This window comes from Aphis gossypii, chromosome 2, assembly GCF_020184175.1.
Source record: "Aphis gossypii isolate Hap1 chromosome 2, ASM2018417v2, whole genome shotgun sequence".
Taxonomy (NCBI): domain Eukaryota; kingdom Metazoa; phylum Arthropoda; class Insecta; order Hemiptera; family Aphididae; genus Aphis; species Aphis gossypii.
In genome coordinates this window covers 1,400,325-1,421,169 of record NC_065531.1, presented here as the reverse complement: position 1 = coordinate 1,421,169, position 20,845 = coordinate 1,400,325, and the positions used below count along the sequence as shown (strand labels likewise).

Genomic DNA, 20,845 nt, shown 5'->3' with positions numbered 1-20,845 from the left:
ATTATAATATTTTTGAATTATTCTTTTATTACTAATTTGCTAGTAAAATCAATCATGGCATTTTATTAAATGAAATATTGCACATTGTTACATTATTATATTCCAATCATGTTTATAAGCGGTCTGGGTGGTTAACAGTTTTTTATAGTAGCATACACGTCAAACACCATATAACTGTTTCCTCTACTTAATCAACCACCAGTAACATAAACACTATGCCCATGTGCAGAAGTTGATCGTTTCTAAACTTGAACGGAGTATAGAATTATAAGATTGTTATATATTATATTTTTCAATATGGTAAGTATATGACGTATGTAGGACTGATACAATGTAATAATCTAATACAAATAATTATATAAATCCAGTATAATAAACTAATATTTGTTGATAATGTACTTCTATTTTGCCAAATTTATAATAATTTTTATAATTAATATATATAAATAAAATAATAATAATAATAAAAATTAAGCATTATTATACCCACTTTACATAAAAAAAAAAATATAATGAAACAATAATACTAAATATTTATACCATTATTGTTTTTGGAATATTATGCACAAAATATTTTTATTTGAAGAGACTATAACTATATATATATTATATATATATATAATATATATATATATATATATATATATATATATATATATATATATATATATAATAAAACAATACAGCACACATTTCTACAAAATGAACTACATGAAGGTAAATAAAATGGTTGAACATGTAATTATAATACTTTAAAATATAATCATATTGTTAATTAGAGTGCACTAAAAAATAATTATAATTTAAATTATACTTAATGTGTTTCAGAATCCCAGTTATTACCAAATTTCAATAATATATTTTACAATTCAAAAAAGACTTATTTTTAATTCTCTGATTAAATTATATACTTTTATTGTGTTACAAAATTAAGGTGAAGTTAACACCTTAAATCATGATTAAAATATATAAATCAATATTCATAGGTATAAAATTAATAAAAAATTCATGTTCTCATTATTTAAATAGATTAATAGGCATTAATAATGATGTGCCTGTTATACCTTTTTCTGAAACATTTGTATAGAAATAAAGAACTATTATTAGAATTTATAAGAATGAACGGCATTCGTGTAGCAGGTGATCTACTACCTCTTTTTAGGTGTATCAGGTGATCTACCGTAGTATACAAGGTGTAATTGGTGATCTACAATTATTATATTATATTATATTATACTATTATTATATTATATTATATTATACTATTATTATTCGCACATTATCGCAGACCGCAGTGGGACAGTATTGAGATAACGATTAATGACATTTACAATATGACTACGAGTCATTAGCAATGTTGCTGGATAGGTTAGTTTCAAATTGTTCGTTGGTCGGAGATTGTCTATAATGCGTGCGTTTGAATTTTATAAAATAATTGCTGATGAAAAATCAACAGTAAATTTTTTACAACTTCACAATTTACTTCCGAATGACAGTGAAACGCCAAATTGTAAAAAATGTGATTCCGAAACAAAAATTGTGATCAGAAAAAAACGACTGGCTTCTGGTGAACAACGTGAGTACCAAAGTTTAAGATGCGTTAAAAAAGGATGCCAAACATTCCAGTCTCTGCGTCAAGACAATAAATTTTTTACTTATACGGATTTGAATAATAAATGTAATTCTAAATTGTCGCTGGGACAAATTTTAGAGTTAGTTTTTTACTGGTCAGAAGACATGAGTATTGTAAACGTTTGTCGGCTTACAGGACGTTCTAATAAAACAGTGGTAGACTGGTACAATTTATGCCGCGATGTGTGTTGTACTATTTATGAAAATCGGAAACCTATGGGTGGACCTAATGAATGTGTTCAAATTGACGAGTCATTACTACGAGGGAAAAGAAAATATAATAGAGGCAGGATTCTACTGGGTGATCATAGAGGTGCAAATTTGACGGACGACGATAGTTCTGATTCTGATTCTGAAAATATTCCTCCTAATAACAGGAATAGAAATTATGGCAAACGAGTAGAAGGACCTTGGGTTTTTGGAATGTGTTGGCGGCATGATGGTTTTCTTGAAAAACGTTTTTTTGTTGTTGAACATCGAGATAGAGCTACACTTATTCCAATTATTGAAAAAGAAATACTCCCAGGAACAACAATAATGTCAGATGAATGGAAACCATATACAATTTTACAAAATACAGGTTATAATCACTTGACTGTAAACCATTCTAAAAACTTTGTCGACCCACTAACAGCAGCCAACACCCAGACAATAGAATGCGTTTGGTCACATCTGAAAATGAAAATACTTCGAAAAATGCATGGCACTACACCGGAACTTTTACCTCGACATCTGATTGAAGCATGGTGGAGATCAATTAATGTTGAAAATACTTTTTTAAAATTTTTAAATGATATTAAAAACGTTTACTGTAATTGAAATTATTATTATATTTAGCTAATTATTTTTTATTTTTATATTTAACGAATATTTGTATAATATGACGTACTCGTAATAAAAAAATATAATGTGTTTTTATACTATTAAAACGTAGATCACTCGTCCTGAATTCGCAGATCACCCCTCTGCGGTAGATCACCTGCTACACGAATGCCGAATGAACCATAGATTTTATATAATGGAATTAAGAAATGAAGTTCATTCCATAAAATAATTTTGTTCTTTTAGCGTATAAGTAAAAATTGTTTATTTAATATAAAAAAAATTTCAAGCGCTAATATTGATATAAATACACATTTATGGGGTATAGTCAAATTATAATCATAAATATAAAGTATACATATTTTCAACAAAAAAAAAAAAAATATATATATATATATATATATATATATTGTAAAATAAATATAAAATTAAATTAAAAGTATAAAATTACAAATGTAATTTTAATACAAAAATAGTTTCATAAAACATATTATAATAAATACCAAACAGTCTCCATAAATGCTTAAAAAAATGTATAAAAGTTAATAAATATTAGGTTAAATGAGTATTCTATTTCTTTGGAAGACTAGTAACCAATGTAAATAAATTATATACTGAATTCTAGGACAATTACTCATACAGAGGCTAAGAGAATAAGAGCATTAAATATTTAACTACAAAACGTACTTCGGCAGTTTGGGTACATATATAATGTAAGCAACATTGCTTATATAAAACTAGTTGTTTTTATAACCTATTATTATATGACTTATTTTTTTTTTTTTTACATATCCGGTATTGCACATTTCATTTTTGATTTAAAAAAAAGTATTAGTAATTATTTATTTAAAAAATTGTAAATATCTTCATTATTCACATAAAAAATAATTCTATATTATGTTTTTTTATAAAATAACATTAAAAACTAAACACAATAGGAAAATAATGGGTTGTTTTTTTTTTTTTTAAATTAAAATATTGAGAGCATATTATAAATTCAATATTATTATGTGACTAATACATAATATAATATAATATGACTTAAGTATAATTATTAATTATAATATTATCTTATACAAAAAGTGTAAAATGTATAGTAAAAAATGTTGTTATTTATAAATATATTTGTTTACAATTTGTTTTAAACAAAATTATACCAATATTGAGCAATATAAATCTGTTTAAGATACCTGATTTTATTCAATTTTATTTGTATACATCCGTATTACTTTAATTTTAATAACGATACAAATATATATATATATTAAATATTTTATTGATTCGTCCTATTAATATATATATTTTAAGTAAATTAAAGCCCAGTCATAAAAATATGGAATTTTATTATTTAAGTGTTTTAAATACATATGCTTGTTTTCTTTTCAAACATATGTACAATGACCACAAACTATGATTATCACATATTTCTGTGTATCCTTACAAAATATAATAATAATATACGAAAATTAGAGTGAAAATATTATTAGAATAAAAGGTATGATACTTTAACTTAAATTTAAACAATTACCTACATGTTATCAATTATTATTTTAATATTTTAATTGTTTATTCAAATTCTATTTATGTATATTTTGTATTATAATAATTAATAATTTTTATAAGTTTAATTTAGATTTGTCTGGAATTTATAATTATTTATAAATAATAAAATAAACTTGAGTATAAAACTTGAGTATAGGTATGTATATATCATAAAGCTATTTGATTAAACACATTTTAATTAAGTGTTATTTAAATAAATAATTATATATGTTTATTTAAAAAATCCCATAATATTTATTATAAGCACAGCTACTAATTTTTATTTTAGTTTTATTTTCCCATTCAGAAGTGCACACGTGTTCAAAGAAATTATAATATAATATTATATTATGTTCATTAATACTCCCATTTTGTAGCATTGTTATAATCTCCATCACCAAGTTTAAACATCCCATTTTTACCAGCAGAAAGATAATAACCCGTAACACTTTTAATGCATATTCTTGTAGGTTCTCTTAATTCAATAAAAAATCCTTCAGGTACATCAGATTCCACAGAAACGCCTTCATCATGTGCATGCCAATACTTGTTAGTTTGTCCTAAACAAAGAAAGAAAAAATAAAAATAAATCTTTTAATCAAAACCTTATGATAATACCTTTAAAAAATACAATTCCTTTATCTGACCGTTCAACTTGTATAGTTTCATATGATGCCTTGTTACATTCAAGGCGTAAACTTGATGATGATTTGTATCCAACAAATCCTTGGTCACATTTTAATACCAATATTGGTCTAAAAAATAATCGATACAAATATTTAATATAATTTAGTATTTCTAATTTGTAGATCAAAAACATATCAAATATTTTATGTAAGTATATACCTGTTTATGAGGTAAAAGAAATATTTGCAAGCGTCATCAATTCCATCAACATTTGCGTACAAATGACCAGACCGCTTTGTAGAGACATATTTACCATTGTTTGCTCGGAAGCAAACCGACCCATCTCCTTGCCATGCCAACTCGAATAAAGCATTCGACGATCTATTTTTTTTTAAACAATAGTATCATTATTCAATAATCAAATATCATATCAAATTATTTAAATTTTTGATCTATGTAAAATATAAGACAAATAATTCGCATACTTTTTATCGGCAACAGCTTGTATTCCACCTCCGGTTTCGAGAGTCCAATACCTGTCCTGCATTGTGCGTATATACCATCTTTTAGTGGAAGGATCGAATTCCAGTTGGAAAGTCTCGTGGTCAGATATTTCGTCTTGGTTAGCTGTCACGTCCACCCCTACAATCGGATTATATTTATAAAAAAATAAGTTATTCTATAAGAAGCCATTGAAATTAATGCCTACACAAAAAATATAGGTAGTTATCTAGTATAGATAAAATACCAGATATTTCATTGAATTTCGAAAAACAAGAATACAATAATAATGTAAAATCCATTTCTTTTAAACTTGTAAAATGATAAACTAGTAACTAGTAAGTTATATACGTATATTCATTGCTCAAGTTTGAACTCGATCAAAATCTAAATCTATATTATAACTACTGCTCATCAGTGATGGAGAACTTTTTGCGGGTCATGTACGACGTACAAACATTTTTTAACAGTTGTTAAAAGAATACTCGTGTCAGTAGTATATCCATACATACAATATATGAAATTATAAATACAATTTTTTTCTTAGGTCATTAGAGTGATGGTTTTAATAAACTTTACTGTAATTTTTTAATATCAGTTATGTATTTTGTTTGTCATTTAAATATTTTAATGAAACAAAAACAGCATTAGCTTTGTTTAATAATATAATATTATTACTTCGTCTTAATTCGAAATAATTCACTCTGGAAAATAAACTTTCATATTATGTGTAGGTATCACGAATATTGAGTTATTTGGAAGAGCCACTTTTAATTAATTATAAAATTCATTATTTATTTTATATTATTTTCAAAAACAGAGTTCTAAATTTTTACAATTGGTAACTTTATTTTTATTTTTTATTTTTGAAATAACATATTTATTTAGGTATTAGATATTAAATGTAAGCATTGGCGCTCTTAGGTAACATTTTAGGAGGGATCAAAATAAATAAATTCTCAAACATAATAGGTAGTATAGATAATATTAATATTATGGTAATATTTATTGAGTTACAAGTTTTTAATAATTGTTCTCCAGGAGGGGGCAGGTGTCCTATCTTGCCCCCTCTTATGGGCCCATGAATGTAAGATTAAATAATAAAATGAAAATATTTTCGGATATTTATCATTTTTCGTTAAACTGTTGGCAAACGTTCCATAAATTCACCATCTTTACTATTATAACATTTATATCATTGAAATAGTTTTTAAAACAGATTTAAGACTTAAGTGGATACAAAATTACCCACATTTGTTGTTTCCGTATTACAAGTAGCAATTAATTCCATAATAAATTTGTAATTAGCCAATTAGCCATTCACTTAAATTTTTGAATGAATTGATCAAACTTTAAAGTAACAAAATTATCTATTTTATTTTAAGTTTTTTCCATGCTTTAATTTTAAAATAAGTTGTAAGAGTGAAAAATAATACAGTTTAAAAGTTCTCAAACTCACTTCTAATTTCAGGTATAAAAAAAATACCACCAACTAAGTGCAATAGGTAAATATTTACCTATACCCTTCAATTTGATAGATGGTAAGTGATAAATCAATTCATTGTAATATTATAATCAACGAAGCTAAACGTAAATATACTATATACATACAGTATAAATAATTTTTGACAGACGAAATATCCCGTATATTTAAAAAGGAATAACCGAAAATTGGACTCCGATTGAAAAGGGTATTTTATTAGATTGAGACAAATTGGTTCCCGTAATCTCGTTGGCCGGTTGTGTTCAGATCAAATAGTAGTTACAATTATAATTTTATTTTTAATAATTGGTGAAAAATATAAATTAGATAATATAAAATATAAATATACCTACACTCTACAATAGCAATAGATTTTTGGAGGCTTAGAAAATAATTGCTGAATGCTGATACCATGATCGATTAAGTTAACGAGTGAGATATACGTACTTATTCGCTTTATGGGTATATAGTATATATTCTATGAACTTACGACAATAATGTTAGTGAGCACTGTACAGTATCGAATAACACATCTTTATTTATACTTATACCTATATAAATTTGTTTTCGCTTAAACGCATCAATCGTATTATTATTTTTTAATTTTATGGAGTTTATGTTTAGTGAAAATGGAACTAAGTTGTTGATTATTATTTTTAACCAAGCTTACTTTAAAGTTAGTAGTCCTACGCCTATAAAATTGAGAAGGGAAATGTGAGTAATTAAACGAGAACCAATAAAGCTTGCTTCAATAAAATATATTTTTCAAATGGGAACTGATTCGGCATGTGGGGTTGGGGCTTAGGAACCAATTCGGTACCAGCCATTTAAAAGTTTGATTTCTTGGACACGAAAAGATAACTTGTAAACAGAATTTTTTTATGATTGCCCAATATAAAATAAATTAGTTTTAAGCCAAATGAGAAGCCGAGAACGGTATAATATATTGTTTCATTTAATTATTTCGAAATTAAATTTAATTTAATATAAAATTAATGTTTTATGACTAATTTTAGTAGATACATCAGTATATCACACACATAGGTGGCTAGATACATGTTGATTTAAATCTTACCACCAGACTGATTACAAAAACCATTAAATTAATTGTTTCACGCGGACTATTTATTTCAAATGTATACCTGTAAAGACTATACATACTCCCTGCTGTTATGATAATTGTTACATGAATAAGAAACGTAGGTAATGCAAAATTTCCAATTCTTAAAACAACATGTTACTATTTCAATGTGTTCACTAGACTGTGGTTTAATTATAATTAGCTTCATTAACAATAAAGAAGAGAATTTAGTAAGTTTTTGCACAGTTAACCATTTAAACATTTTAACCGTTCTAATAAATACCTATAGTTTTAATACCATAAATATGTTCGTGTTATTCACAAATAAAATATTCTGAAAGGTTGCTTTAGAAAATATTTATAAGACTTATATTTTATATAATTTAGAATCTGATATAATACAATAATTGTATATTAAAATTAAAAGCATGGTATTTTTATAATGAGATAGTTTTTCATTTTTAAGCAAAAAATAATATTATTAATTAAAAATATATACTTTATTGTCAAGTATAGACCTAGTTTAGTGTAGGTTTGATATATTCTATAAAATATAAGTTAAAATCGCTTAAATTTGTGTAATATTTACGATAACTATTTAATCAATATAATTTCTATTAATTTAATCCAAAAAAACGTGCAGATAGTTCATTAAATTAAAATGCTTTAATGCTTTAATTAATACAAATTATTTTGAATGAGTATTGTGTTTAGGTATACCTACTCTTAAGTTATACTTTTGTATAATATATATTAGTTATTAGTTTATTGCTAATTAATAATATTTAATGAGCAATGTCAATATACTTTAATTATATACACTAAAACAGCAAACAGGAATTGGTAGTATTGAATTTACATGTATCATAAATAAAATTGTATCTTGTATCACAACACTCTTGAAAAGTATCGAGTATCTTATTTTTATTTCTATTTACGAATCATTATTATTCCTTTATAATATATTATATTTTAGAGATCGATTGTGTTGTATAAAATAATAAATAATATTTACAATATATTAATTATAATAATGTTCAACATTTAAAATAAAATGATTTATTTTTTTACATAATAAAAAAGTATATTGTTCAAACTTGAATATCTCTAAATATTATTTACTAGTTACTACACGATTAAAATTGTATTATACTATTTTAGATAAAAGCTTTTAACGAGAAATTTTAAATAGTAAAAAATTTACTTTTACCATCAAACAATTTATAACATTATTTATAACATTAATATTGTATTATTTTAAAGTATAACTTTTATATAGCCCTATATGTTAAAGGATTTAATCTAAATACATCGTAAAATACATATAATTATTCATTATTTTTTTTTTGGTCAGCACTCATTAATCATTATCTATAACAGCTGGTGATTAATTATTAAAAAAAAAAAACAATATATGTATTAAACGAATGAAGGGTATCATAATATAGCTGACGTGTTATTATCAAATTTACTTATCGAATTAAATTCGCAGTTTACCAGTATATAATTAATAATCATCAATACTAACTCGGAAAGGTTATAATAAGATGAAAATAAAAATTATAAATTTTAAGTAAATAAGTGAGCAATTACAACAACAAATTGTGTAATACAAATTAAAATCAAGTACATATAAATTTAAAAATATATAAATTAATTAAGTAGAAATGAGTTTTATATGGATAATCAAAACGATTTGCGGCTAAAATAAATTACAAAATGTTATTATCCTTAAATAAGCGTGTTAATAATATTGAATATGATGTTTCCTCTTTATCGTTTTTTTTCTTTATCCTATTTTATAGTTAAAAATAAACGAATAAATTTCCTCATCAAATGATATACATATAATAGTAAAAACTAAAAAAGAATATTGCTCATTTACTTTACAAATACTTTCGGTTATGACTACTGTTCGCAGCTGTTAAAACACACTATTTGCATACAACTTTAATATAAAATAAGGGTGTGGTACTGTGATCTCACTATCCACCCTATTATACCTCGTAAGAAAATATTTTAAACCATGTAACAGATCCGTGAGATATGACCATGTGTACAATACTAAAATATAGCTATCGTATGTATCCTTACGGACGATGTCTACTGCTTACCATACGTTTGAAAAAATAAAAATCGAGATACAGTAATACGGTAAATACGTGTAAAAGTTATTTATAGATCATTTTAAGGAATAAGTAAAGAACACACTACCAAGAGCTCTTGTCAATAATTTATTTTTAATGGATGAAAAGAATTCTGAAACAGTAATTATTTTTAATACGTGTACACCTAACTATATACAAGCAGTGTTGTTTAAGTTCAGATTAAATAACAAAGATGTTTCTGTGTAATATTAAATTCAAAAAAATAATGACAATACTATATTATAAAGGAAGAATAATTTTAATAATCAAATTGAAATGCAAACAAAAATGACTGACGTAGTGACGTCACTATATACATTATTTGTATGCGAACAGAATATCTGAAGATACGCACGATGCCACGATACCTGGGTAAAATTAAAGATACAACAAGCATGTATTTTGAAGAGTTACGAAAATGCGTCTCCGCTAGACCGTGTCAAATTAAAACAACAATTATAAAGAAGAAAAACGAGGTTTATTCACCTGTGTTATAATTGGTTTAATCCTCGTACTGTGATGTTTAACAAGACGTCAAGACGAGTTGTCGACGTTAATATATAATGAAAATATTATGAACTAGAACATACATGTATAATATATAATATTATGAATTACTTAACAGTACCAACCTATATAGCGGAGTTCCTATACTGACTTTTCACAACTTAACTTTTGCTTGCAATTGACATATTATTATTATTTACATAATATTAGGTTCCACTTTTGTAAATTAGATTTTTAGCTGGACACATTAAAAAAAAAAAAATTTGTTTAATAAATTTATTAAAACAAAACCAACACGAATGACGCATTATTGATTCATTGCATCCATTGTGTTTTATTATTCTATCCATGTAATAATGCAATGTTAACTTCCTTTGAGTACCACAATATTATTATTTTTAAAACAGTTGTAACAACATAGTTATAAGAAACTATAGTTTTAGGATATATGAAAAAAAACTCATAAATAAATAAAAAAATATACTATATTATATAAGTAGAATTTTAGCGGATATAATTGCTACTATTTAAATTATTGACTCTATAAGCACATGATATAAATTTTACTTATTAATGAGCCATTTCGAATTTCTTCTCAATGAATTTTCTAAATTAAATACGGTTAGTCATTTTCTTTTAATGCACAACAATTGGTTATATTATTAATTCGTAATAATTATATTGTTAAATATAAATAAGAAAAAACGCTATTATATACAATTCAATGTAATTATAAAATAAAATGTATAAGTAATTAAAACGAATGAGTAAATAAAAACTTTATAATATGCAATATTACCTCAAATTCACGTATAATTGTATTAATTATCGTGACAAATTAAATTTTAAAACTTAATTTCAATAAAATGTATTTTGATAAAAGGGGTCAATTATATGAGCGTAAGAAAATGTTAGAGGAAAGTAAACCAGTTTTAATAATGTCGAGTTAAATTTCACACAAATTACTAATAGGTGCTGTAATTTAGGGCATAAGCTTTATTCACGAAATGACCATCACTCACAGAAATTTAAAACACATGCACTTCTCTAAAATCTTTCGAGGATTGTAAAAGTTATTTTGTTTATATCGTTTACAAATATTTAGTTGGGTATTATTGAATAGTATCGAATTAAATGTTTTTTAATATTTTTAATATAATTCATAATACAATTACAATGATTTAAAAAATTGAAATACTCGTATAATATTTTACCTTCAGGGTATAAGTTAAAATAATATCCATTTAAACCGAGAACTATTATTATTTATAATTAACTAAAATTATAATTTATTCTATTTATAAGTTATAACCAGTGTTAGGCAGTAACGTAATGTAAGTATTACATTATTATAACGACATTACTAATTTTGTTTATAACATGTTGAATAATTTTGTAAAAATTGTTTCCAAACGCCGAAAATATTGAAATTACTTAAAATTAGTAATTCTAATAACATAATGTGTATTTATTATTTAATAAAGTATTGCTAATTAAAAAATATTATTTTTTTATTGTTGCCTAATTTAAAAAAAAATGTTTATATCTTTATAAAATAAAACCTATATATTAATTACTACTTTTATTGTTTGTTGAATGTTAAAAAATTAAAAAAATCCCTTTTTTTTTTTTTACATGAAACACTAAATAATGTAGTTATTTTTCTAATTGAAAAATAAAAAAACTTCATCACTTTCATCTTTAAGAAACGAGTTAAGTAACTTAATTATTTATTAAAAATAATCAACTCAACATTGAACATTTTACATTAATTCTAAGAAATATAAATGAAAAATAAGACTAAAATTACAATTTACAATTTAAGTTGAAAAGAATATGATGGTGTCGAAGACTCACAATCAATAGAAATTATGAAATTTTTAAGAAAAATAAAAGGTTTCTTCTCAGATTAAATATGATTAAGATAATATTGAATAGACTAAGAATCAAACACACCATAACACAATAGTTTTCTGATGACAAGATAAGATTCATAAGATTGTGAAACCAATGAAGTCAACCAACCCTTACTATCAGACAAAAAGAATATTGGTAGTACCATAGACCTTATACTTATAGATAGAGCATGGGTATAGTTTCAGTGGTCAGACCATACAATAACTCTATCAATTACTCTAAGGGTCAGATTTGAAAGCGCTGTTCTATTATTACTGAATTACTATGCACATTGCACATGCAGAATAGAATTTCAAGTTTGGCAATTGTATGTAACGTATGTTGAATTTTAAAAATTATTGTATGATAAGAATTTGTGTCGTGACCACACCACCCATAGAGTAATTACTCTATGGCACCACCCAACCCTGACAAGTACCAACCAGTAATGTTGCGTCTATGAGTAAAGGTCTATGGGCCATGGCTAGTACACAAGTCACAAAAGAATTGGACACTAAATTGCTTTTTTACCAATTCAAATGTTATTATTATTAAATATTATATTAATTTATAACTACTAACCTTGTTTAACTGATACATATTTTGAATTGAGAGCAGCAATAAAGCTTGCTTGTGGTAAAGAATCTTCAAGAGTAAACAATTCATCCTTAGTAACGGTCTGTGATCGTGTTTTAAGAAGTGCTTTAGAACCAATTGGAGATAAATAACCACCAACCTTGTCTCTCAAAGCTAAAGACCCAGCTGAGTGATATTCGAGCGAAAATAAACAATTGGATGTACACGTATCAACTAATTTTCCATCTCTAGATAAATATTTATTGTTGCATGTGTGTATGGCATATTTGAAGTCGTCATCTGGTCGCAGTTCAAGGGTAAAAAGTGTATCTTCACCCCAAGGTATATTTGCATCAACATGAATTTCATCTAAGTTTTCAGATAAATGAGCAAAACGTTTTCGTCCAACTGATCTTAGGTTCACCTTAAATAATATATTTAAATTAAATAAAGTATTTTAATAGATGTTTTGATATAAATTACATCAATATATACATACATATATTAAATTATAACAAATCTACTTACTTGAGGCCTTGCAGCTAAATGAACGAGCCAGAGTTCACTGGATCCTGCTGCTTTCGCGGTGCATTTAAGATTATCTGAGGAAGCACCTAAGTAGTAACCTCGTACAACATTTTTCAATGCCCAGCTACCAGAGTTCCCATCAGTTACAGAAACTTGAAATACAGTTCCTGGATCAGTGGGATCATCACCATCACAAGTCACATTTCCAAAAGTATCTACTGCTAAATATTTATCTAAATGTGATCGCAGTCGAATTGTAGTAGTAGGACCATCACTTAATAATGAATTATTAGTGCTTGGTTCTAAGGTCCATAATTGTTTTTTTTTTAACGATGCACCATTAGCATTGATTTTGAACCCAAATGTTTCAGCTGTTAAATAACGTTTAGAATCAACATTGACCAAACCAATTGTCCAACAACTGCATGGTGAAACTGAAAGCTTATGACCTCCTTCGTTTATTTCATGATTATTGAATCCGTTCATGACTGAATATCAATCTAAAAATTATAATAGTAAATAATAGCAACAATTATTAATTTTAGTTTTATAAAAATATCAAAAGAATACATAAATTAATATCATCATTAAATACTCTAAAGTCTCTAACACTAAATAGTTTAAGCACTTTTATAGATATCTTTAATAATTGTTTATTTAGTGTAAGTATCTACTAAATTAAAACTATTGTAATAATATTAATAGCTTATTGCTTTTATAAATTACTTATGGGTATATTTCACTAAAGAATTATTTAATGATTTATTTAAAATTAATTTTTTCCAAACAGTTTGTCTTAATATACTTTTTTCTTTTAAGGTAGGAAGGTAGTAGGTACCAAATCTAAAAATTAAATCGATTGTGTTCAACCTTGTATTCAACAATACTACACAAACCGTATCACTCTTAATAAGCACATCAATTTCATTACTTTCTGCCACCTAATGAAGCCTTCATGCAGTATAATACAATTTATTCAATGTATGTTTATGTCATTATTTTTATTTTACTATGGATAATGAGTACACCATAACCATGTACCAACAGGTAACTATTAAAAATTATTTAATACTTTAGTAGTTAAGTTTATAATCGCATAATATAAAAGTACATCAAATAAGTAGAATAAATAATTTATAATTTAAATGATCAATAAGTACCTGATTGCTTATACCTATAGAACTTAAAAATGTTAATAAATACATTATACAATATACCTAAATAACGCACAATGCCACAACGTAAATCTTATACATCACAAATAATTAAATTATTTTTCGATAACCTTATATTTCAACTTCAATCCAATATCATAGAACGTAATACATTGGTAATAGTTTATAAATTAACCTAATTTAGCTAATTATGTAAACTTTGGTTTGTTACAAATGTTACAATATTTTTGTAGTTTGATAAGTTTATGCTAATGGAAGTAAATTCCAAAAGATTAATATACCTACATGTAATATACATAGTTATTAATAAGTACCTATTTGAAATTATAAATAGAACTTTTTAATTGATCAGAAATATTGTATAATATATTAATATTTAGATAAAAAAAAGTCGTTTAAAAGGGTTGAAAAGTTTCAATGAAGTAAATGAGAACAAATCTACAATATTTCTAAACTAATATTCAATGTACCTACACGAATACACGTAAATATACATGTAATATTAAGTAAACATAATCATGTAATATTATAAATTTAGAACATTTTTAAATCATGTGGAATGTCTACAACGACAAAGTTGCATAAGTTTTACTAATCGATACACATAAATAATACATAATTAATACGAAGGTTTTAGGTAAATCAGGAATTATATTGAACAATTGGAATGAAACACCGACAATAATGGATCACAGTTTAAATTTTGGTGTTATTTTGCCGAACATGTATAAAAACAAGTGATTGACCTTTAAAGTTTTAAATATAAACCTTGTGGTATTTTGTTCTGGAAAATCACGTATTTATATACATATAATCGGCGAAGTACCTATGCGTTCTACACTATAAAATATAAATCAAACGTACTTTAGTACTATACCATGAATTCAACGCTTTAAAATTTATAATATTATAATAAAAATAATGAAATTGTAAAACTGAAGGATCACTGAATTAGTCAGGTCTCAGGTTCTCATAGGTACAATAATAATTGGAAAATTTTTAATAAAGGTATTATAAATTATATAATTATTTGAATATCTTCAACCAATAATTAATTACAGTTACGGCAGTAATTAATCAATGCTAAAACACGACCATTACACGCATAGACGAGGAGTACAAACATTGACGTCTCCGCACTTTTGCAGAAATCCAGTTTGTAACTATAAACTTAAAAGTTATATAAAACGCGTACAAATTCCATGAAATTATCTATCTAACGTGAAATACCCCCCAGTTATATAAATTATAATTATACCACTTATGATCAGGAGCCTGCTAAGTATTATGCATTTAATAGTAATATAAAATTATAATATAAATCTCTTATGTTAAAAAATATCTAAATATAAGGCTATTGAAACGTATCACGGAGACGTCAGCAGACCGTCAGACGACTAGGGCACACCCGGTAATGGTTTGGGGTTGGTCACATGCAGTAGGAGGGCGGCCACCCCCGTGGACACACCACATACGGTTTTATAGTACAATTCATACCAGGACGAGAACCCCTTATTGGGGTGGTGGTGGAGAAGGCCATGTTATAGTCATAATAATATTAAATATAGTATAGCGCGAGTACGTGCACTGTATTTATTATTACTCAAAAGTAAACAACTGTACGGTAGCTGCTGGAGACGACGGAGGGAATGCATCACGAGCTTCCTGAAAATTTGATACAATCGTGTAGGTATAGAAAATGATATCAGAGAGGCGGAAAATCGATTTTCAGCGCGACGAAAACGCCACCGAGCGGTCCAACGTCGGGAAAAATCACACACCATAATAGCAGCTCAGGCGATGATAGCGCCTTTATTTATTAACATTTCAAACGATCTGACGATGTAATCATCCACAACAGTCAAATTAAAATATAACATTGTCGTCGAGAGTAATCCTTTTTCTTTTTTTAATCGGACTTCACAGGATGACAATACATCACGACGTGTGTAAATTAGATACTAGAGTTATTATTAAAATAATTTATGTGGTTTGTGTATACGTACCGATTGCGTCTGGGTACTGTTTATTTTAAACGACGACGAACGACGAGTCTTTTCAGGGGACGTGGAGACGACGGTGCGCGTAAAACAGCAGACGACGAGATAGACACGACGGACACAAGCACACGCACAGAATGCAACAACGGGACTGCCGGTGGACTACGATTCCGTACGATGTAATGTTGTTATTTGTTTATAACATCAATGACGGGGAAAGGGAAGGGGGCTGCCGGTCGAGTAGCAGTGAGCCGGCGAGGAACGTATTGCCCCGCGACACCTATCGGATTCGAGCGACAGATGTGCCGTACTACTATTACCACTATACAATAATACTGACGAGGCAATCGTAGGGCAGTGGTGACGAGAGTAGCTGACGAGTGACGACTGACGACGTATAACGAAGACGCTCCGATCGCGGCAGTGAGTAGAGCTGCTGCAGAGTAGCGGACTATCACGATTCACAGTACCGCCGCCGCCGCTAACGCTGCCGTGAGATACCACGTCCGCTACCACTATTACCATTGACTACCGCGATCCCAATGCGCACGCGTGTGACGCCCTACCTTGAACTCGACACTTGATTACTTGAACAGCGTTGACCGTCACAACTCACAAGCCGGCAGTCGCGGTCCGCGGACCGTCGAGTGGCGATTGCAATGGTCATTGTCAGTTTATTTCGTTATGTTCGTTTTACTTCTTCAGTTCTTCCATCCTTGTATTTATTAATATTTGGCGAGAGTAATATCATTTTGCTCGTCGGACCTCATACTAAATATATATATTATAATTATAACTTGTAATATATACCAGATCACAGATTCACAGCGCACTGAGTACTGGCCCTACTGCTACCATTGCTACAGTACCTATTTTATATTTAACGTTTAGGAACGAATTATGTTAAGTAATTTATTATTATAATATAACCATTTTTTATATTCCATTTATATCTGTAGCATACCTACGTATTATTAAGGAAAACATTTTAGCGTAGGTACGTATTACCTATGTGTATTCAGTGATGTTCCGGATGGTAAGGTTATTTTGTTTTATCACTATGTAGATCGAGCATCTATACGACTATACATAATCATTAATAATTAGTTAATTAGGTATTATTGCTAATTACTCTAACTATTACTAAAATTTTCATTTTAAATTATTAGATATGCACACCGCCGCGCCGTTAAATCGGCCGTGAATATGTAACGCGTGTCTGTTGGACACCAGGATCAATATTGTTAAAAACTATTCTTGAACTCTTGGAACATTTTTGCAGTGTAATTCAACAAATGTTCGTTACATTTATAAACTATTAAACATTTAAACAATTAGTGCACATTACTCAACGGGTATTTATGCACCCGTTTCGACAGCGAGCCAGTGGCGTAACTGAGGGCCCGCAGACCCCGCGTTGCGGGGGGGCCCATGGTAATTTGGGGCCTTTGGTTATAGGGTTATAGGTATTTGAATTCTTTGATATAACAATATGTTAGGGGCCCATTCTTAACATTTTTATTTTTGCGGGGGAGCCCAAGTTTTTTTGTTACGCCACTGCAGCGAGACCTCACTTCTCAAAGAACGTTTTCAACACTCAAACGAGTAAAAACATATTTATTTCAAAACAAGTTTTACACTTATTGCTGGTTATAATGTTCCTAAATTTATCTTTAGAATCGATTTAATGGAATTAGCATCCCATCAGGCATCAGTACCTAGTACCTACACAAAAATATAACCGTCACATCTGATGAAATACTCGATGTTTTTTTTATGTTTTGTAATTAATAACCAATATTTTTTACGCAATACAACCATGGGCGTTCTAAGGGGGGGATATGGGGGATAGATCCCCCCCAAGGTTCTTTATTTTCTTACATATTGATGATACACATTTTGTCTACTTTTGGTTACCCTTACGGCTTATCATGTAACCATTTCTTTCATCCTCCTCCATTAAAAAATCCTGAGAACGCCTCTGAGTACAACATGTAGGTATGTAATATTATATTTAGGTACCTAATAAAGGTAATAGGTATATGAATATGTCTATTAAAATCTTTATACCCCTCCCCTTCGTGAATAAAACCTAGATACGCCACTGGCATTTTCCATAATATTCTCCGATAGATGTAAAATATAAAAGCCGATGATTTCCTAGCAAATTCCTAAAATGGTTTCATTATAAAGAATAGTGAATACTATACAAACTATATTATATTACAATTTACAAGTATACTTACAAGAATATAGATTATATACCTACCCCCTGCGAAAAAATCAATAAGTAATAAAACTATAAAAGTCATATTGTATGAGATTCGTAACTCGTAAACACTGGTTATATAATTAATTTAAAAACTTTATTAGACGGCTAACTGAAAATTAGGATGACATAATACCTATTTTGTTCAATTTATAACCTCGGAAGAAAGTTGCAGAGAATTTTAGTTCTAATTATTGTTTTGACTACTTTTCTTATTAACATGTTCCTTATGAACACGATTAAAGATAATCTTATCTTTAATCATGTTTACAAGTATATTTTATAATAACGACCAAGCCTGACACAAAATATTCCGCGGAACTCTAAATTTTTTCTAACACTAATTTATGTGAATCCAATATACAATAAAGGTAGCTAAGATGATAAAAAATAACTCCAATAATTTTTTGGAATTTTCCACAAAGTTTTTACTCGTGCAATGGGTACTTATAATAATTGATATACCTACTAAAAACTTTCGGCGTCGTCGATTCCAAACAGAAAAAAAAAATACCTACTAAAAACTACTGAAAATACATTAATAAATTATGTGTTGTTGTGTTATTTGCTAGCGTAAATTCTATAATAATTTTTCTTCATCTTAATTTTTAGATGTGTACACCCGCACTAGTTAATTGAAAAATTGTAACATGGGAAGACACGTGAGTTCGTAACTACAACTACACAGCCTCTCACTTTATTTTTGGTTCACGCTTTAACCAAATTGCCAAAAATGATCGAATTTTAAAATATACAATACCATATATGGTATATAATATGAGATTATATTCTAGTTATCTATATGCTCATTTAAATAGGTACTTCATAAAAAATCTTAATGTAAAGTTGGAAAGAGCGAAGACACGTAAGTGATGACTCTATTATTTCCTTATTTAAATTAAGAATCAAATATAATTTCTAAAATGGAAGGTTTCTTAAATTGTCGGTTTCAAAATTATTACAAGACATAATAGTATAAAGCTTTATCAATATATTTTAATAGATTACCTTTAGAAATTAAATGTTTTAACAATAAATATTTAGAGAACCGTAATTATCAATGATCAAAAAAATTTTATTTGAACTAAATAAATTATTATTAATAACTAACTAATATTCTAAATCCTAGAATCAATTTATAAAAAATAGGTTGTCACGAGTGTAACTCGTCATTGAGACTTGAGAGTCACTGTAATGAATACTGAGTAAAATTTTAATTTTTAATTCAATGATAAATTATTGCATTAGATACAAACAACGATTCTGAGTGAAGATGATTTATCAGACTATATTACTATTTAGTATTTATCAAGTATATTTATTATGATATATTTATATATTGATATTAAAGTAATTTATTTGTCTTTTAATAATATGGTAGAGTAAATTAATTTTTGTTGAAAAAATTGCATTTATTATACTATTAGTATTTAATTAAGTTATTCAAAACAACCCTGAGGTTATAAAAATGTTAAGATATCGATTTATACTATAAACCTATTTACATTATTTTACTGTAAGGTAGTAGGTATCTACTATATATACTATGTTAACAATAATATTCTATTATAACTAAGAATATTATTAATTATTATCATTGTGATTACATATTAACAACTTATAATAAATTCAGTTTTGTCAAAAATTAAATCAACTTATGGTAATACGCTATAATAGTTAAATAAATTATTTTAGTTCTTTAATAGTAATATAAAAGATAATGATATCGGGTAGATCCATTTTCCTCCAAAAATGTGATACTGTTCTCCTCCACTGACTCCACTGTCTATCTTCCTCCAAATTCCAATAAATAAAATAATAGTATATATAATATTATATTTTTTTATAATATAAACTATAAAGTAAAATAATACAACGTTTGTTTGCTCGATAGTCTTCCGATTTTTTTGGAGTATGAATACTTCTTATTTATAACAATTAACAATAAATATAAGTTTGAATTTGCATCATAATATTGAGCCACATAAATATGTTTAGTTATTCTTTATAAAAATTGTCTTTAAAATGTGAATGGAGTGACTTATACATTAGTAGTTCG

General features: G+C 27.1%; 1 protein-coding gene across 1 annotated transcript; it reads right to left on the bottom strand.

Annotated features, from left to right (window-relative positions):
* Positions 1-383: 383 nt before the first annotated feature.
* Positions 384-16,933, bottom strand: LOC114131671 (protein singed). The gene is made up of 7 exons (XM_027996961.2): positions 16,524-16,933; positions 13,343-13,842; positions 12,821-13,238; positions 5,109-5,265; positions 4,843-5,004; positions 4,615-4,751; positions 384-4,556 (listed from the first exon to the last, which is right to left on the bottom strand). Exons 2-7 carry the CDS (start codon positions 13,826-13,828, stop codon positions 4,354-4,356), a joined length of 1,563 nt encoding a protein of 520 aa, XP_027852762.1. The 5' UTR covers positions 13,829-13,842; positions 16,524-16,933; the 3' UTR covers positions 384-4,353.
* Between the last annotated feature and the right edge of the window lie 3,912 nt (positions 16,934-20,845).